This window comes from Cebidichthys violaceus, unplaced genomic scaffold, assembly GCF_023349555.1.
Source record: "Cebidichthys violaceus isolate CVI_PGR_0920_01 unplaced genomic scaffold, fCebVio1.0.p SCAF_16, whole genome shotgun sequence".
NCBI lineage: Eukaryota > Metazoa > Chordata > Actinopteri > Perciformes > Stichaeidae > Cebidichthys > Cebidichthys violaceus.
Genome location: NW_027176329.1, coordinates 8,676,975 through 8,698,627, shown reverse-complemented (window position 1 = coordinate 8,698,627; position 21,653 = coordinate 8,676,975). Strand labels below are relative to the sequence as shown.

General features: G+C 41.6%; 1 protein-coding gene across 1 annotated transcript in view; it reads right to left on the bottom strand.

Annotated features, from left to right (window-relative positions):
- Window positions 1-6,172: 6,172 nt before the first annotated feature.
- The window catches only part of kcnh8 (potassium voltage-gated channel, subfamily H (eag-related), member 8), a 51,548-nt gene continuing 36,067 nt past the window's right edge, over window positions 6,173-21,653 (bottom strand). Inside the window, exons 10-16 of the mRNA XM_068710595.1 lie at window positions 20,232-20,481; window positions 15,694-15,908; window positions 14,358-14,396; window positions 12,143-12,444; window positions 11,740-11,855; window positions 11,388-11,467; window positions 6,173-6,913 (exon numbers count right to left, since the gene is read on the bottom strand). Of these exons, the coding sequence (XP_068566696.1) occupies window positions 6,323-6,913; window positions 11,388-11,467; window positions 11,740-11,855; window positions 12,143-12,444; window positions 14,358-14,396; window positions 15,694-15,908; window positions 20,232-20,481 (1,593 nt within the window). The 3' untranslated portion in view covers window positions 6,173-6,322. The remainder of the gene's footprint in view (window positions 6,914-11,387; window positions 11,468-11,739; window positions 11,856-12,142; window positions 12,445-14,357; window positions 14,397-15,693; window positions 15,909-20,231; window positions 20,482-21,653) is intronic.

Genomic DNA, 21,653 nt, shown 5'->3' with positions numbered 1-21,653 from the left:
TGCCATGTGTGTTTTCGTGTCCTTGTGTCTTCTGTAACTCATAACCCAATCATAAGTGTGGCCGTTACTCAAGCCACAGAGGTTAGGATGTCAACTTGCAGGCAGGAGGACGCTCTCCTTGTCCCCAGGCATTGAGTGCTAATAACCGCCTATTCTCTGTCACGGTAATGCTTTTCTTAACCCATGGTGCACTTAGCCCAGTCAAGTACACAGCACCTTTAGAATAAAAAACAGTCATATGGTATGTCTGCAGCTTCGAGGCATAGGTCAAACACTTGGACAAAAAACATGTTGTTGATTAATACGTCTTCTCTCTCAGTTACATAACTATAGGCTACTGAGCCGTTGGACAAGAAGGATAAACATCTCTCTGCTTTAGATCCTCAGAGGAAGTCAAGAGGACATAGAGTCATTGTGTTGCTATTTTCACAGTAACAAGCAATCCGTGTTTGCCCAGAAGACTGCAAGACATAGTAGCCTATACATATAAAGTATAATGAAGGAACAGAAAAGGTCTGACAGTTTAACCCTTATGTTCTGTTTGGGGTCCAGGAGACAACTGACCCGCTATAACAGCTCGAAACATACAAGATTGATTTATGAGTATTGCTTATAGGCATGTTTCAAATGAGCTGTCATTTCCAGTTTGGGGCCTCGCGACACAAACTCTAAATCATGATTAAATACAACGGATTTTAATAATGCTCTATATCTGTGATAGAAATGACGCTACTTTACTTTCCAAATCACAAACAAATTGTTTTTGGATTTCTGTTATAACTCCTTGGGGTGCAACCTCATCATAGGTGACTTCACAATGAAGTTAAAGATTATATTATTTCTTTGCTTGTGAATGACATTTTGTCAAATGAAAGAAATACATACTTGTTCATGCCCTTATTAACATTTTAAACAGAAAAATAGTTCCTTAATTTGATTTAATACCAGTGCTTTATGGTCATTTCTATATTTTGTCAGATATGCAAGTTCAGTTTCTGACAAAGGGACGTGCTACCGCTTCAATACATTTCTGCATTATGGGGTTTAATACGGTCAGAATAAAAGAAAAAAGTATCTGCAGAGAGTAGACTAGCCCACGATTCATTCACCTGTCATGGAGTCAGCACCCAATGCCACACTAACACAAAGGACCTGTGAAAACAAAAGAGAAGTGAAAGAGAAAAAGGACCTGAGAAATGTCGCATTCTCACAAGCACACACATCTTCTGATGAGCCAGTGAGACTCAGATGGATGTCAGCTGCTGCGGTGCATGGAGCCGTGGCCTCCTTATGAAGATCCATGGGGCTATTTCACTCAGGACGGGGCTGGCTGTACTTACTGTGTGCGCCTTTAAGAGCCTTGGGTGTTCTTTACACAGACACTGTTGTTTTCATTCATTTGTTATGTGCTTGTTGTGCAATTAGGTCTTTGTGGATGGGCCTCAGGAGCCGCGGCTGACACTGAGTAAAGATTAAGTGCATTAAAATGTGACAAAAACTTCGCTCGCAGCAGCAATTAAGGTCAGAAACAAAAACGGCTCCTGAATGTCTCATTTAGAAAGTTCCTGGTGACACAAACACTTTATAAGGGCACCCTTTAAATTGTGAATCAGTGTTTCAATGACATCTGTATTTGTGCAAAGCATCAAAAACTTAAAAACACATTTGGAATTGCTGTAAGGAGAAAATAATAGCAGCAATCATTCTTATTTCCCACCTTATATGCTGGGTGGCGTGGCTAAAAATTAAGGGTGCGAAACAGGGTGTTGAGAGTATGATTTAATTATTTTAATTTGATCATTAAATTGAAAAACAATGGTGGTGAAATTAAGAATTAATAAGATTGCTTTTACATTCTAACTAGATTAGATACAGATTGATGATGTTTTGATTAAGACAAATTGGATTAAAAGAAAAAAGAAATAATTGTTTTTTGAATACTAGTCATCTGATTCTGTGAGTTGATAATCCATCGATAGTCATCCTGCAAAACACACCGGTGTACAACAGAATGGAAAGGTACCTCATCTACCTCTGCTGTCTGTGTTAAATGAGTGAAATCCTGCCAGGTGTTCAAATACAGAGGACTGCTTTTTATCTTCTTCTATAAATGAGTGGGCATTTTAGTCTAGACTTTTAGAAAGGGACCCTTACATCACTGCTACATCTAACATAATGGAAAACAACTATTTCACTGAGCTCTACATGCTGATGATCCTCCTGTCTGCTGCTTTGAAAATGCCAGACTACTCTCTGACAGGTGAGCAACAATGGAGGTAATTTAGCCGCCTTTCCAGTATCCTCTCTCGATGGGCAAAGCCCGGCCTACACTCTCCAGAGCAGAAACCACCATTAATCTCTGACATGCGCATTGTTCTTCCACTGCTCCCACCACCACCAACACCACTTGTACCGTAGCACCCAGGGGAGCCGCTCAGACTCATTTATCAAACACACAAGATGTCCTGCAAGCTTCCCCCACCCTTCCTGCTTTACGCCGATGCAAATGTAACCATTTGGATGTGCAGCAGCATCGGCTGTCTCACCCAGAGTGGAACAGATAAATGTAAAGCCCTTGTGTGGAGAACTTTCTCCACATCTGACATGTGTATGTGTGCTCTCTTATATGCAAACAGACACTTGATATGTACGGACGTACACCCAGAAGCACACACACATTCAAACACAAACATAATGTGTCCTTGGTTCAGCAAACAGCTCAGCTTTTCTTTTTGTTTGCAGGCAGCCTATCAGGTCTCAGTAAGGGTTGAATGGAGACACCTCACCACAGCTGGCAGATTTCAACATATCTCCATTATGTCCATGGAGATGAAAGAAGAGAAAGGGACAGATTTTTGTTTTACCCGAGAGAGAAGTTCACACCTCCTGCACAGCGATGGTGTTTTTTAGTACTAAAATCTGGGATGAGGGACAAGTGAAGAGGCTCTTTTCACTGGGATAAAGTGCTCATTTGAATGGAAGAGTGAATGTGTGTGTGTGTGTGTGTGTGTGTGTGTGTGTGTGTGTGTGTGTGTGTGTGTGCTCACACAGCATTTTTGTGTACAAAGAGTGGACGGGGATGAATAGTTGCTGTATTTGGGTCAGGGCCATCATTAAACAATGTGAAAAGAGCGGATTAGACAGACGGCAATATAGACACTATGAAACACAGTTCGATGTTTTTAAGTATAAAGATGAATGCTCATACATCATGAGTCCACAACCCACCTCTTTTACTGTAATCCTGTTTCCACCATATTTGTTTCCGTCTCTGTTCCTTTCTCTTCTCGATCCCTTTGAGTCAGACCCCACTTTAATCAGAAATCACAAGTGGTGGGAAAGAGGAAGGTAAGGGTGCAAAGGAGGAAGGCAGATGGGCTTCAGTTAGCTAATGACAGATTGTGGGAAGCGGTGAATAAAAGATGAGTTTGCTAGCAGGTGGATAAAATGATGCATAAGCAGCCAGGATGGGATTGTCTGTACACCATTAAATATGGATGGGTCTTCAAGACCCCAGGCTAAATAACAGCATTCCCACAGATGTGCTGGAGGCGCTGCTAAACCCACAAATAATCATCCTCAGTGTAAACACACCCCCACCCACCTGCAAGTTTCTTCTCATGAAAAAACACACAAGAAATTATCGAAGTAGGGGATGTTTTGACCGCACATATCTTCATTTTCACTTTCCCTAAAAGCATTAGGAAGTGTAAGCAAACACTTGAAGAGAAAACACTGCCACATAACCATAAAGTAACCATAAAGTATATCACCCGCATCCCCACTGATGTATGTATCTAATTCAGACAGATTCAGTATTCCCCTCACTCCACTTCCTGCAAACACACACACACACACACACACACACACACACACACACACACACACACACACACACACACACACACACACACACACACACAGTGGAGCAGCATTTTGCCAGGTGAGAGCAGCTGGACCTATGACAGACGTGTCAATGTGATCCACAGCACGCATACTTACTCATTTTTCACCCAACGCCCACGTCAACAATGCATGAGGATTGCTGCGCTTTCACCTCAGATGAACCGTGGCAGCAGCTAACAAAAGACAGACACACACATGCATGCACAAAAAAAAGTACACACTACATTACAAACGATGTGGACAAGCAACAGTCTTGTATGACAGAGGTCTGGCATCACTACCTTTGTGTGTTTTTGGTGGACATGTATTTTTCTTGGTGAGTCCAAGAACAATTAATTCAGCAACAGCTGTTAGAGGGATTTCCATAAAACTCTGCACACATATTCAAGTCTCCCTCACGATGAATTATTATAACGTTGGATTTCCCTAAACGTTTCCACTGCCGTCATCATCAGTTCAAAGTTTTAGTATATCCAATACTTTGGTATATGACCAAAAACTCCAATAATTGACATTCCCATCAGCTTCAGTTGTAGGCTACTTATTGGTGGGTGCTAATAAACAAATGTTAGCATGCTAATATGCTAAACTAATATTGCGAACATGGAACATTATACTTCTAAACATCAGGAAATAAATTTTATTCTGCATGAGCAGCCATTTTATCCACGGACTTCCAAAACACAACAACTGAGTGAAATTAAGGCTTTTGATAGCCATCATTGTATTGCATTGTACATGTGGGTTTTAAGGAATACACTTTTATCAGTTTTGTAAAAGAGATAAAGGGGGAATCCTGGATGAAAACTGAACAAAAACAATAAGCCAGGGGCATAACAGTCATATTTGTCATTTATTAGCATAACAGTTTTTTTGTATCTAATAATATCAAAATGTTATGGGAAAAAAGATGTTTTATTACAGTACATTCCATTTGCAGAGAAGCAGACGCAAACCAACATGAAGTCAAAAGAGTACAGTAGATCTGTCAGGACAAGAGTTCGGATCTTTTTCCTGGTTTAAGATTGCATTGGCTGGTACCAGCAAACAGCACTACTATAACTTCATATACAGTAGCATCATTAACTGCCATCCCACACTCTTGCATTACTTGAGGTAAAAAAATACATCTTTAGTATTGATACATTCATAGAAATATAAAAGCCTCTTTATTTCTTTATTGTGCTTTTATATGGGAGTATTGCCTTTGCTCTGAACAGCTGAGAAAATGGATCTCAGAGACGGTATATCGGGGATATGGCCTCCATCGTGGATCAGGAACCGATTTAGTATCGGAATTTGCTCCAGGTCACTTCACAACAGGGGCGACTACATTGTCCCTAAATTGCCCAGTGTTAGACTGAGCCAACAAACGTTAAATATGCATCAGTAAATGCCAGGTTCAGCTAATAAACGATTGAACCGTGGTTCCTTTAAATAGATAGATAAATGGCAAGCTGGATTTCCACAGGGTGACATGCAGCATGTTAATGTGTGTCTACAGGCACCACTCAAAAGGCTTGGAAAGGCATGCAGAGAGCAAGAGAAAGATAAAGAAGGAGGGAGAGAGAGTGTAGGTGTGTGGAGAAAAACACTGGAAAAGAGAAGCAGAGAGGGAGAACGAGTCCCTGTGCTCAGTGTGACAGACGACAGCAGGGGCTGTGCTGCCTGAGGCATAACATACCCCCAACCCCCCCCCCAATACCTCCATAACCAACTTCCCCTGAGGGCCAGTGGTAAGGAGCACAATACGTCCCATCTCACTCCATTCTGTGCTCCCAGTCCAACCAGCCTCAACAAGCCACGCACTGGCAAACACGCAATCCAGAGCACCATGTGGGGGTTGAGTGCGCAAGAAAAGAAGGTTTAAAAGGAGAGGAAAGGCCAGAGATAGGAGGTTGGGGCATATATGCTAAGAGCCCCCACCCCTCCCACCCTTGTCTACAAACCCCATCACAACTTACGATGCTTTTTCCTCCTCCAACCAGACCAGCTGACCTGAAACCATCAACAGCAAGGAGCAAAAAAAAAAAGCCAGAAAGAACTCTCTCGCTGCATCTGTTTTGTCTTCCATTATGGCACAATCCCACCTTAAATTGGGGGGTGTTGGGGGTGAGCTGTGCCCAGTGAGATGCCACGATAGAGCTCCTCGACTGATCCAAACCTCTGCAGCTTGTCTAACAACACTACATTTTTATAAGGTAAAGCTAATGCACCTAAACCTTCTGTACTTGTTTTCATGCAACAAGATTTTTAAACACGTGCCTTTAAAACAAAAGGAATCTAAGTTGAATCCCTGCAAATGTCCTCCAATAATATGATATGATCAGCCTGAACTTCAGTTCAGGAACATATCCCCCAAAAAATATCCTGGATTGAGTCCTGCACAGTCCAGGAAAGTTCAGATGGAGTGCTGCTACAAACCCTTAGTTGGGTTGTGGTAGGTGCCCCCAAGTCCAGTTTGCAGAGAGCACCCAGAGCTCTGATGAGGGCCCTCATCTCCCCCGTCTTGTGATGGTGGATTGTGTTCTCTAGAGCTGATGGAGACAGAGACCCCGTGTTTGTAGTGGGAAATCTCTGGTGAGCTGAGGGGTGAGGAAGGCAGGTGAGGCTCTGAGATGACGGGCTGTAGTTGAAGTGCAGATAAGTTGCGAGTTGGAGGGGGAGTTGAGCTGTGGATTGCAGAGTACCCCAGCTGGAGGTCCTGGGATCTATGTGTGAGGAAGTCTGTGTGGCATATCGCACCATGTTGCTGAGGGATAGTGAGGGGAGAGGAGGGCAATGAGATGGGCATGTCCATCCAAATGGAGGGAGTCTGAGAGGAGCATGGTGAAGGGTAAGACATAGGAGGGGTAGGATGGGGCAGGTATGTGAGGTGTGCTGGGGAGTAGTGCGTTGGGCAGACTACTGTCGGTTGCGGCGTTGACGACATGAGGGTCTCCATGAGTTGGGCCATTCTCCTCATGACTTGTCCAAGGTCGGCCACTTCCCTCCCGAGGTTACACACCTGCAGACACAAACAATTTATATTTTTAAAGAAGAAAAATAAATGCCTCGTGCCTCCTCATCCATGGGTGGGGTGTGGCATAAAAATGTAATTCTAGGCACTCAAGTGGATGGTTAGCAAGAAGGAAAGAAGAAGAAAGCAGTTTTTGTTGGTAGTCCATTATTCCGGCACTGCTCATTTTAATACATTTTAATTCCTGCACTGCTCATTTTAATGTCATTGAAAACAGCCTCGCTGTTCGCTCTTTTTACACCAATTAACTGCTGTTTGAAATGTCTGCTAATGCAAACTATTTCCTACTGCCGCTGCTGTATATTTATCATTGTGAAGCTAATGTAAACACTTCACAAACTTTGACATTTTCTAAAAAGAAAACTCAACAGTGAATTAGTTTTAATTTTAGTTTACATTTGTGCAAGAGTTGCAATAATCTTTTACTCATTCCTTATATCACAAAAAGTAAAAAAAATACTTGTTTCTGCTCTACAGGTATTTGCTTTAGTATCAAATTGCTTCTATCACTTTAATCACTTTAATCACTTTCTATTACCGTTATTTCGTCAAAATCAACCAGGACTCAAACCAGGGTTACAACTTGTATAAAAATGGGCTAGTACATTATAAAAATACACAAATTAGTCGAGGCAGACTGACCCATAAGTAGTTTAATTCCTTGGAGGTTGTAAAGTATGCCTCTCGTTGCTTATAGAGTTTGATTCTGTCACCACCTCCGGTATCCAAACCTATGGCCTCTACTTCTATAACTCTCAAAGTGGATTCACTGCCACATACAGTAGTTGACGTTTTTGGTTATGTAATCAAGACAAACTTTCTAGGAAAAACATACTAATTAGCAAGAACAAAAAGCCACAGGGTGTACTTTACATCATCATGAATTTGGTATTTTCAGGTCAATCATTTTGGGTCAAAAATATTTCTGTCTCCTTCCTGTCGTTTAGCATGTTATCATCGTGCTGCTATAATTGGTCATTACACTGATGAAGGGGGTGGGGGGGTGGTGTGTGTGTGTGTGTGTGGGGGGGTGATGATTAGCTGCTCTCTGCACGTGGCGTGTCCACAGAGGGCACGACCAGGAAGCCCTGCCAATGTGCCATCTGCTTCTACCAGTCAAAGCACTCATGACCATTCATCAGGCCAATCATGCACATCAGTGCTACTGGATAGACATCAGCCCTCAGCAGGACACACAACTCCAGGTGGGAACTGCTCCAGTCGCGGTGAGAATACGACAAGAGGTGATCACGACAGACCAAATAAGGCTTCTCTCCTCTTCTCTGGGTAACATGGACACACAATGTTAGGCACTGTACACATATGTGAATTTTAAAATGTGTTAAGAATTCATTGTCTTATATCAATGAACATTTAATTGTAAACTCGATTACATTTTTACATTCTTTAACATCAAGGTTGTTTAACTTTGATCTACCATACTGAGTCACACACAATAGTTTAAACAGACACATATAGATACATATTCTCTCTCATCTCTCGCCCTCTCCTCTTCCTCACGGAGTAGCTGATAAAAGCCTGGTTCTAAACTCTGGCTCTGATAAAAATAGAAAAGCTGAGAGCGACAGGACAGTCCAATCTGACACGCTGTCAACATGATTCCAGTACTCCCACCTCAGAGACAACCGTCTGTGGAGATAGTCAGACAAAACAGCAGCCATGGATGACGAGAACTCACTGCAGCTACAGGTATGTGTTACGCCCAAAACATATACAGTAGTATTAGCATCTTTAGATTATACCACAAGAGGTATAAAAAAAATATATCTGACTCTGATTAAATGATTCTAAGTATACTACAGTACATAAATATAGTAATCCATCATATTAACAAACTGGGTGTCAGGTGTATCACAGAGGAGCCTTTTGTTTGATAATGGAGGGTTTTGATGATAGTAGCTCTAGAAATTGAGGCACCTGAGATTACCAATAATGAGGAATCAGCTGTTGTGCCTTTTGTAAATCTGATCATTTACAAAGCAGAACTAGAGAATGAGAATGAAAAAGCTAGCTCAGACGATAAGAGCTCTGCATGTGAGAGTCAAGTAATTGCCCCAAGAGAAGTTAGGGCTGGTGAGGGATCCTGATTTAGTTACCTCAACTGTCTTGACCTTGCTGCTATAAACATGCAAGACGTTTTCCTGGCCAAATTTCCAACTTGGGAAGCCAGAAAACTCACTTTCCTGGAGAACCTTAGCTGTTGTAGTAATCCTGGACATAGAGGTGACGGATGCTCTAAAGTCTAAAAAGTATTTTTTTTCAGAAATATTGTCCAATAGTGAGCAACCTTTAGGGAATTATCACCCATCAGCTCTACTGAGTGTTTTTTGCATCATTCAACTCATTGTTATCGTTGTATGGCATGCAGCTTTAAGATTTTGGTTCACTTTCACCATTCTCATTAACCTTGTTTACAGCTACTCGGCATGCTGTGTATGCAAGATCGGCACTAAACAGCAGACAAAAAAATAGCTACTTGCTGGTTTCTAAATGCTGATGGAGCATTTAACAGCCTAAGAAGACAGAATATTTTCTACAATTGGTGGAGACCAAAGCAAAGCAAAAAAAAAGAAAGAATAATGAGGACATTCATCAGGTAACCAGAAACATGTCTCTACATAACTGCTACTGTTGCTCAGTGTCAGATGTGTGGATAGATAACACATACATGATGTGTCAACACCATTGTGGCTTTCAGTGTTTGATTTTGTTTCCCACTGTTCATTTACTAAAGTAGGTCACTACTGCTGTGCATACGTGTGTGTACCTATGTCTCATTGTCAAGCCTCTTCTTGCAATCATGAGTGCAATTACTTAGACTGTTCAGGCAAAAGCTCTCCTTCCTCCAGCTCTCCTGCGTAGCTGCACATTATGATTTCCATGTACAAAGGCCACCATGTTAGACCTCTCTTTGACTATACTAAGTGTACTCATTCGTCTCCCACTAGAATGAACCCTCCAGTGGTATAGATGTAGCATAAGGTTAAAGGGTAAAGATGAGAGGTCACAGAGCATTGAAGCATTTATTACAGTTTTCACACATTTTGTACTTCATTAAAATACTGCCACTTTTGTGTGTTCCAGGTCAGAATCAGCAAAGACATTGACCTTTACAGTTGGTGTTTTCAGATGGCAATAACTCATGTTTAAAATTGCAGTTTGTTTTATTTACAGGTATTCTCAAGGCCCTTGCTACATGATTTTCATTGAAATAATTGGTACTGTTGTATTTGTTTGTTAAGAAAAATAACCACTAAATTGCATGTGTTTTTTTGTGAAGTTAAGTGTGTCTAATGGATTTCTACCTACAGTTGAGATGTAGCAACAAAAACTGGAGTGGAACATTAGCTGATTTTCAATGCACTTGATGAGAAACTCTACATGAGTTCACCACAGTACCAAATAACAGTAATTGGGACAATCAATCCTTTTTTCTTTGCAAATCATATATATTATGAAACTTCCCTGTGTGTGCTAAATAACAATGGCCTCATTTGTCATTCATATTTGATTTTGTGTAGAATGCATGCAGGGTCTAAACCAACACAACCCTTTTCATCTCCAACGGTGATCTGAGTGGATGGATCCAAGAGAGGATTACTACCTACAAGACCATGCTGAGAGACTTCCTGTCAAACACCGGTAACCCGCAGAGACACAGACAGGACAACAGAGCCAATGAGTGTAACTGTAAAGATGCTGTGCCATTGTCTGTGTCTTTTTTCATCTCTCTCTGATTTGCTTTTTGTTTCTTTTCATAAAACTGCCTTCTCCCATTTCTCCTTCCATTTCCTTTTCCTCACGTCTCTTTTTCTCTCTCTGCTTCTATCTGCTCATCCCAGGACACAGACTGAGGCTTAGCGGGAGGAAGCAAACACTCCTTCTCACCTGCTGAAAGTCTAATGTCAATTTAGCCACCCGCCAATCAAAACCATAGGCAACAGCATGAGAGGCTGTGTGTCTGCGTGAACGGATTATTTCAAGCTGGACAATGAACCACCAAAGCCTATAAAACCTCAAAATATTATATTATACAACGTGACTGACAAGGCCCAGTAGGTCTGGTGTCAAAAGAAAAAGCTGCAAACGAGACATTGGGGTCAGGATTTCCTGAGATTCATGAAAACACATAAATGTAGGTTTAAGTATTAAAAAATGATACCAGTAAGGTCTCATTATAAAACCACATCCTCGACCATTACTCCATGGTCGAGGATAATTCACCATTACTTCTCTCAATCCTTTTACCTGTCTTGTGTCTGACATGCTGAGTCAGCCATATGGCTCATACTTATTGAGCCCACCTGTCTGTCTGCCTGTCTGTCTCTCTCTCTCTCTCTCTCTCTCTCTCTCTCTCTCTCTCTCTCTCTCTCTCTCTCTCTCACACACACACACACACACACACACACACACACACACACACACACACACACACACACACCTGCTGGTCGAGGTTTCGCAGTTGTCCTCTTGTCTCTTCTGCTTTAGCTGCTAACTCTGCTGTGCTGATCTGCAGTATATCTGTGACACAAATCAGCAAGTTAAAAATCACTCCACGGATAAGAGGTACAAATTTACATCCAGCAGATATTGCATCAAGGCAGCTGATAAATACTGTTGGCCTTGACAGGAAGTGCAAATTCCCATTAATCACCCTCATTATACAACAGTACTGCAGGCATGTGGATGTGAAAATGTTTTCACTTCCCAGAATGTGGGAAGATGAATGGATTGTAGATGGCATTAGGTCATATTTGAGAGGTAAATTGCTGAGTAGTGTAGTATGGGAGGACCTGTGGCGGACGCGGAGGCACTGGTTGGTTCATTGACAGGACAACCTCGGCTGGTAGAGAAGGGGAAAGCCAGGGAACCCTCCGTCCCCTCACTGTCATCAGTACCGTCCACTATACTGCAGAGAGACAGAAATGTGTGTGTGTGTGTGTGTGTGTGTGTGTAGGAAGGTAAAGTTTGTTACTGATGATGTAATTGGATAATTTAGAAACAACATTAACATTACCAATTCATAATATGGTTATTGTAACATTGTTGTATTGTTTAAAGTTTCATGGTCTAAAAGTATCATAGTTTGTACCAAAAGTACTGTGCTAAAGAATGACAGAAAATCGACCCAACACAGACTCGCAGAGAGACAGACCTACACAGGCAGACAGACAAATCAATGGCGATCAAACTCACCTGGGGCTGAGGTTGGACGGGTCTAAAGTGGTGAGAGTAATTTCCTGGATCTTCCTCCGAGACCTCCTAGAACTCTGTACCGAGGTCTTCTGGCTGGATCGGCTCAACTGAGACTTCCCACCCGTGTCCCCGAGGTTCACCGCTTGTTTCCTCTCAGATGACAGAGACACAGACATGGCCTCATCTTCCTCCTCTTCCTCCTCCTCCTCCTCCTCCTCCTCCTCCTCTTCCTCATTTTCCTCCTGTGCCTCTATGATGTGTGGATAGCCCTGAACCACTCCTCCATTCCTTTTCACCCCAGACTGTAAATTAAATGAAAAAACAAAACAAAAAGAATTGTTGAGAGTCAGACATGAAATTAAAACCAATTCATGCTGTTTTAATCCTCTTATCGTGTTCGTTTCTCCCCCCTTACTTTAGTGTTCCTGGTCAAATTTGACCAGTCTGGTGATGATTAATGGTTTTTGTGTTAATGTATAACACAAAAACCATTAATCATCACCACATTTTATTTAACACCTTTTTAAGCTGTAAACAATGTCTCAGACTAGTGGTTTACATGAATAACTGCTGTGAATATCCAAAGAATAGACACAGTATCGCTAAATTAAATGAAACTGTTATAAGGACATTGTTGACCAGAATATAGGCCTCCTGGACTTCCGCATCCCACAGACTTTTTGTAGCCTCATTGTTTGACCGATATACTCCTGCTAGAATCAACAGACCCATGTAGGCTTGGAGGTCTACCTGGTCCAATGCTCTCCACGTGTTCAAAAATTAGGTCCAGAGCCTCTCTGACAGAAAATCTCCACATCAGTCGCCTACTCATTGTGCTCACAGAGTAAAATGAGAGCAAGGCACAAATAAAGGTTTATACTGGGGGAAAATGAGAAGGTATGAAACATTGTTTAGTCTGGAAGGTGTGGTTCACGTGGGGGGATGGACACATAAGCGTGGGATAGAGATGGGTTCCCATAACAAACACCTGATTTTTTTGTTTGAAGTTTGAAATGTGTACAACTTTATATATGGGGCTGTGAACAGGTGTTCACACAAGTGTGTGTGTGTGGGAAGGGGGGGGGGGGGGGTTTGGATGTGTATGGGGCTGTTTTTCATCTGATGAATGGACATAATCTAGTGTTTCCCATTCATTTCCTATGGAGGTCACTTTTGACCGGGAACACCATGGGTGTTACAAAGTTGACTAAACCACAAAGAATTCAATGAAAGTGGTCATCAGCAATTTTATATGTTCAAATGTCTAGTGTGGAGGATATCATAAGGTCTTGAGGCAATCAGATGTAAAACACAATATTTATGATTGATTAAAGTTGTAAATCGGTCAGATTTGACCCGAACACGACAGGAGGGTTAAGTCATCTGAAGCATCAGCCTTAATTATGACAAACGCCTCTTTTTGTTAATATCTGTGTTCTGTAATCTGCTTGCTCTGAAGAGGCTGAATACTCTAAGCTGTATTTGCACAGTTAATACCATGACCCTGTTTTGAATAGGTGTGCACTTACTACTCCCCAGACCAATATTTTAGACTGAAACTGTGACCTGCAGAGTAATGAACTCTTACATCAGTCTTGTGCCCTCTTTTGTCATGGGTCTGCAAGTTGAGCAAAATTGCAAGGACGCTGATCAATCATAAGCTGAGGATACAATTAGGAAATAACAGAAATAATGAAGTAACTTGTAACAGTAACCTAAAGATCAGCAGGCACCAACTCTCTCAAAGGAAGCCAACACCTGCGTGAGGTTAATGGCTCCGACAGCTGAATTGATCAAAGAGCAGCCCAATAGCATATAGAGCTATATCACCCTTTATTCTGAGGAAGAATGATTTAATGACTGTCCACAAAGAATTGATCTTTCTCCTCCCTAAACCTACCAACACAAAAGATCTCTATATCTAAACCATTAATTCCAAAAGAGTGATTGAGTCCATCATTAGCGGGTCGCCCTGCAGACTTTTCATAGATTTAGAAAAATTGATCTGCGGTTGAATGTTAATTTGAGTTTTATTATTTCCTATTGCGGGCTGATTAAAACGTTGCGGGCTGGCATCAACAAATAGGGGAAGGTGATCGAGGTCGGACAAGCCTTTTGAGTAAATGGTAACCCTCCTCACAGCAGGGTGTATTGCCTTTAGATTGTTAATCATCAATCAGTGTTTGAGTGTGTTACAGTGCTTGCGGTGCATTACCTGAGTATCTAGAGCTGCTGTGGAGAGTCGGGCCTTAATCTGGAAGAGAGCCAGAGAGGAAATATACAGTAAATGAACTGCAGGAAAAAGCAATCAAGATGTGGCCTTTCTTCTCTCAGTGTTAAATTACGGAGGAGCTATTTCGCAACGCCCAGCAGTAAATTTGACAATACACTATATATACTAAGACTATATGGCTTGAGGTGATCCAATGATGGAAAATAATTCCCCTCAACACACTGATGCTGGTGTGTTGTGCTCATGTATCGTACAGTAATATTCAAGCAATCTCACCCCTCTCAGCCAACACATCCTCTGCCTCCTTTCTTCATTTTTTAACTCTACTCAGTCCTGAGATTTGGGCTGCCCCTCTGCACATTAGCTTCACCTAAAAGCCCTGCGGCAGGTAGAATGCATACGAGTGTGTAGTTGTGTGTGTGTGTGTGTGTGTGTGTGTGTGTGTGTGTTGGTGTAAGTGGTCCAGTTGTGTTTGGGCTGGAGAGACAGAAATACCTGAATTACAGCAGCAGAGCTCCTCCAAGTGCCCTGGCTATTTTTCTCTCTTTCTCTCACAAACACACACACACACACACACACACACACACACACACACACACACACACACACACACACACACACACAACTACACAACTACACACACACACACACACACACACACACACACACACACACACACACACACACACGCACACCCTCTTGTTTACTCCAGCCACCCTCAAAGTCCATTTCTTACCCTCCAAACTCCAACCCTTCTTGCCTTCCTCTTTCCTCTCACCCAACTCATCAGTCATTCTCACACATTATTGCAGTACCTTCGTTCATTATAAAGAGAAATTGGCATGCGTATAAAGTGCTTGTCATGCATTGGTGGGCTTATAGGGCTCATTCATTTCTTTCTTTTTTTCCAATACAAAAAATTAATATATCAGGCAGGAATCATATAAACAGGAACGAGTTTATGCAGATTATCAAAACAATGTTAAAAATCCAATGAAAAAAGTTAAGAATACAAAAGTGAACAAAATGACATTTGATTTTTTGTTGTTGTGTTTCTTCAAGAGTTGGGTGCATAATCAACACCTCATTTATATTTACTCCACTCGACACAGTATAATTGTTGCTGCTTAGGGACATGAAATCAAGGTGAAAATGTGATTAACCAAGCTGCTCATTTTAAAGAATCTACAAAAATCTGCAAAAAAACCGACAACAGTAAGCCTCAGTTATACTGTATTGATACCATTCAGAGACAGCAGCAACTTGGAGACTTGGAGAATTTCACATTTGGTAATCAATACTTATTGGATGGACTTACATGGGTCTCATGTCCTTCCCTCAGATTGTATGTGAGGTCCTGTTGGATGTCCTGGACAAAGCGGTGCGAGTATTCAGGGTAAAGATCCAACACCTCGTACAACCCCCTGAGGTTAATACACTGCAGGTCACAGTAGGTCAGGGCTTTCACGTCCGCGTTGGTTTTTATCACTCGGTCATCTAAGGACAGGTTCGCCCCGATCAGGTCGCCTTTACCTGCTCAGAGAGAGAGACATGGACATGGGTCAGAGTAAGGGGTCACAGCATACAGATTTATTTCTGGTAAAAGGGGATGAGGATATAGTCTAGTTTCTCTAATGTAGACTCTGCAACATGTTTCAGATCTTCCATTTATTAAAAAGCTTCTCTGGGAGAGTACAGGTTGGAGCGTGTGAGGGGGTTTGGCTCAGCATGATGCTGTGGCATTAGGAAGAACACCTGTCCTCCTGCCCTCATGTCTGCACACATAACTAAGCTATATTAATTCCACAGGTTTGTCACTTTCCAATGAGTCAACAGGAAAAGTTATTAAGTCCTTCACTATGATAAATTACTTTAATAAAGGATTTTTTTTTTTTGCAATTCACCAAGTCTGTAGTTGTTAATGTCAATATGATTTAAATAAATGCATTTTGGTTAAATTAAGTGGTCAAATGATTCACTGATGAACTAAAAAGCTACAAAGACAAAGCTAGTGTAATGCTAGAAGAGGATAAACACCAGCCTGGCCACCCAAAACAAGTTCATATTAATCGTTTAAAACTGACCAACAAAGCATTAATAAAAAGATTTATCAAGCAATAAATGATACAATTCTTCTCTTGGGTCTGCCATAATCTGCCCTGCCTTTGGGTTATGTTTAGTTTGTTTCAAGTCACTCATTCACGTTTTATTTTGTCACCTCAAAATTCATATCACCTCACTTCCTGGCCTTGATCGTCTGCCCCGCCCTGATTAGTTTCACCTGTATTTTCATTTATTTATATATATCAAGAACTTGATGAAGCAAAAGAGATGAAACTCATGAGGCATTGTTGGGGAATTTTTACAAACTACTGAAAAAAATAAAAATAAGAACAGAATTAAGTATTCTGTACATGTACACTTATATTCTGTACATGTACAGAATATTAGGATTTACAGACTATTATTTAAAAAACATAATCACTCTTACTGTTTTTAGTAAATTTGACTCTTTGAATGAAGTTGTTCTGACAGCTGTTTCCTGTTCTCATACAGGACGAAGCTGTACGAAGTACCACGTTAGTGTTAATGCCCCTTAAGCAGTGATAAAATATTCATTATGGTCATTGTGAACCGTGAACGTTGTTCAATTACACGAAGCTGATGGAGCGGCAGTCGTGACTGTTCTCCCCCTCCCCCCCTTCTCTCTCCCCCTCTCTCTCTCTTTAGCGCCTATCTCTCAGTCCATTCCTCGCTTCAACCATTACTTCTCTCCCTCCTCTCCGTTTCTAGGTTCCTCTCTCCTCCTCACTTTCTCTATTGTCCGTCCTTTCTGTTGTCTCTCTTCTTTCCTGCCTCTTTCCTTGTTTACATTCCTTTATTCTCATACTTTCTTGCTTCCTTCCCTGCTTTGTGTTTTCTGTCCTCTTACTTTCCTTCTGCCTGTTTCCATTTCATTCTTTCTTTCCTCCATATTTTTCTTCTTTCCTCCAGTCCTCCTTTCTCTTATCCCTGTTTCCTCCCTTCCTCATTTCTCTACTTTGTGTTTCTCTTCCTTACTTCCTTACCTTCTTCTTTTCTCTGGTTTTCTTTTCTTTTTTCCATCCCTTCTGTTCTACTTTCCTTCCTTAATTTCTTCCATTGTCCACGTTTGCATCATATCTTCTTTGCTCACTGCGTTCCTTCTTTTTCCGGTCCTCCTTCATTTCACTTCTCTTCCCACTATGTTTCCCATGTTTCTTTACTCCACTGTGTTTCCTTTCCTTTCTTCTGTCCTTCCTTCCTTCATACCTGTTTTCCTATTTTTCTTCCTCCTTGATCTTCCTCTTTCATTCCATTCTCAAATATTTGCCCCCGCCTTCCTCCCCTTCTTTCTATCCCCTCCACATCTTAATTCAGCTGAAGTCTCTTATGTATTTCAAATTCACTCTCAACTTTCCTCCCTCCCTCCTTTTTTTCTCTTATCCGTTTCTCTCATCCTGCAGCCCCTCCTCCTCTTTCTTTGATGCTATCCGTTTACCTTCAATCCAGTTGTTTCATTTGTTTCAGACATTCTACTATAGTCATTCTCTCTTTTCTCTCCACCAACCCCACTTTCTCCTCATCCTCTCTCTCAACATGGCCTCTCTAGCTCTCAAACACTCTCTACTAGGAGGTTCTGCGCTGTGGCTACAGACTTGTGGAAAGAGAAACAGAGATGATTTCTCCTTCAGTCAGACACTCGATGCCACCTGACCTTCTGCACAGTCAACAGGCAAGCACACAGACAATGCTCTCTGCCTGTCAAGCCTAGACACACACACACACACACACACACACACACACACACACACACACACACACACACACACACACACACACACACACACATGCACTCTTTACACCGGTAAACAATTCCACCTACTACATGCAGGCCTTAACATATGCACACTTTGTTTTGCAAAAGGTGAAATAAGGAGAGAAAGCAGAAACAAACAACAAACACACACACACACACACACACACACACACACACACACACACACACACACACACACACACACACACACACACACACACACACACACACACACAACAGAGATAGAGGTTTAAGTGCTGCACCAATAGAGACAAAGTGATGAATGGAGGTTCAGATTCAGATATTTCTTGCTTTCTCTTACTTTCACTTACTCACACACACAAACGCGCACACACACACACACACACACACACGCGCACTTTCCTGACACACATGCTTGTGCCAGATTGTTCTATAACTCTGTGTCATGAAGGTCAGATAGCAAAAGCCATTAAGGTCGTTGTGTTACACAGCAGATGGGAGTGGTTGGAAATATAACTAGACTGAGGGGAGTTCAGCACCAAGAGACCTGCATGATGGCTATGGGGCTTTTCATTACATTCTCAGACTATCACACAATTTGTGTGCATAACATAAACAGGAAATTCTCCACCAGTTAGAAATTTGCGCAGATGTATTGAAGGAAGGGTGTGATGATGACAGATCATTACTAAATTACTAAATCACTAAATTAGTTCCAAAACCAATTTTCCAAGTAGTTTTTTAATGAAGATGAGAACAGTACTAAAAAGATTCTTCTGGGCAGAGCCAGGCTAGCTGTTTGCCACTGCTTCCAGTCTTTAGGCTAACCTAAGAGCTTTTGATATTACAAATATGTATTTAGTTGCTATCACTTTTGCACTGGATTTAGAAACACAGTGACGAGATTATCATCTATTCTAAGCAGTCCATCTGCTGTGGGCAAAGTGTCAGCTGGACCAATTTCTTCATCTAGCTTAAATATAAATACGTCCTTTCTTCCAAATATCTAATTACATTTCCTTTCATTAGAACTGCACACAATGACCTCTACTGCATTAATAGCATAACTCTTTTTTTATCATCATAATTATTATAGTATAATGACTAATGACACCCAAACATATTTTCTTTGTTTGAGCTGAATTGCAGCTTTAGCAAATGTTTTACAACCTCGTTTCTCCATTAATGAGAAGCAAATTTCTATTTTAGCATCACAGTAATCTGGAATTGCTGATTCCAGAGTTATACCACCACTGAAATACACTTAGTAAGTTTTATATTATTCTGTTTCTGTAGAAAGCAAAACAAGGCAATGCTGGCAGGTGATATAGTAATTAGCTGCTGCCTTTGAGAATCAAATATTCATTTAACACTGCAACTGAAAATGCATCCACATGTGGCTTTGGGTAGCCTATAAGGACTGATTTCATCAACAATGGACTGGCCCGGACAGCACTGAACTGGCCTAGACTGGATGAAACTGAAATTACCTGACTCCGATGAATTGGACTGATGAAATGGACTGGACTGAACCGGACAACACAGATTGAACTGGACAGGACTGAATTACAATGCAGTAGAACAGACTTGACCATATTCTGCCAGACATAGACTGGACTGGCTTAACCTGTATGGGATTGCACAATCATGGGATGCTCTGAATGGTGTATATAACATAATATATACTTTATAATAGAACACAATCTGTGGTTGAATGTTTGTCTGTTTTCAACATCTCACCTAATTATTAAACCAGCTCCCCCATCTTGCATGCAGAGGTAAGTCTTTGACTAACTGCTAGAACATAATATTGAAATAAATTTGTCTATCTATCTAGGGTTGCTTTTCCAGGAGTTTAATAACAATAGGCTCTAGCTGTAGCCTTTAGGCTATAGTGATGCTCCTAGTTCTAAACAATGATGCTCATTTGCCAGCTTTATCACAATAAGCCGCACAGAGCTTTAATATGAAGCTTGCTGCCAGGAGTTTCTTTGTAAAACTATAATCCTTCTTCCCCTCCCATTTCTTTATCGTACCCAGGATGGCCAGCACCATGCCATCTTTCAGAACCTCCATGGATCCGGAGCAGACAAAGAAGATGGCCTGGAGTGCGTCGCCCTGTCGGAGGAGGTACTCTCCAGGAGCGCAGAAGGACGTCTTGATGTGCAGTGAGAGGGAGCGCAGGCAGCCACGACTGGCGGAGGCAAACAACGACAGCTCCAGGATCTCCTTGTTAAGGTGCATGGTGATGTCGGAACGCAGCTCGTCCGGGAAGTCCTTCAGCAGCTGTAAAGATGATGGGAGGAAGAGAGAGAGAGAGAGAGAGAGAGAGAGAGAGAGAGAGAGAGAGAGAGAGAGAGAGAGAATGAGGCAAGAGGAGAGCACGACAGCTGTGAAAGCACAGCCATGCTGCAACTCAGTGATTACATTTCCAGCCTTGGTTGCCTTTGATTTGATTCCTAAGCTATTGTACCACAGGAAACATTAGTGTCAAGGCAAGTTTATTCACATAGCCCAAAGTCAATTGTTTGCCTCAGAGCATTTTTTTACAATCTACACAACACACAATACCCCATATATTTTCTTAGACCCTAAGATAGCAAGAAAAAACTTCCTGCAAAATGTAAAAACCTCCCTCTTCCAGGACATTGTTGTAAGCAAAACAACACGATTGGTTTTCTATCTGCTATAGTAAATATACAGTACGTTTAAGAACAAGTCGTTGGAGCCTAAAAACTTGATATTAGCTCAGAATAGGCATGTCGGTTAAAAAATACTACGAATCACAAATTTTTCTAATATGCTACTGTATAAATCAACACAAATACAAAGTTGCTACACACACAACACGCAAATATGATCTGAAAAGGCCCCTCTCACAGTTAAAAAAAGACAAGTCAAATCATTGAATATCATCAATCTGTACGTCTCTTTGACGGGACTAAGATCTGGAGCTCACCGTCATATAGACTCGATCAATGAGTCATCAGAGCCAGGCTGACTTTAATCAACAGGCCCATCTATAATTCATCTGTCTGGGATTCATCATCATCACTCCATCTCAGCGCTGGTCTGGGCTCTGACAGCTGTCTCGCAGGCATTCACAGCCTGGAGGGACGAGCTGCTATTAGACTACTAACTGGTTGCCTCCTTTTCCCTGGGTTTTTCAAGAAATGGCGTTGTTCCCCCTCCTTTTCTGTTCGTCTTTTCTCTAAGCTGTCCTCATGCCATAATGTTGTTTATGTTGTTCTGTGCGATGTCCTGTCGTCCCAGTTTCATGTGTATTGACATGGTCCTGGAATCATGTCACCTAGATCCCCACACATCTCCAATTTCCCTACATTCATTGTACGTTGCACTCAACACAAGTGTCACTTCAACTACAAGCAACCTAGAAAAAACCTCTTCAAGGATTTAAACCCCCAGGTTACAAAATATCCTGTCATCCACAAATGACC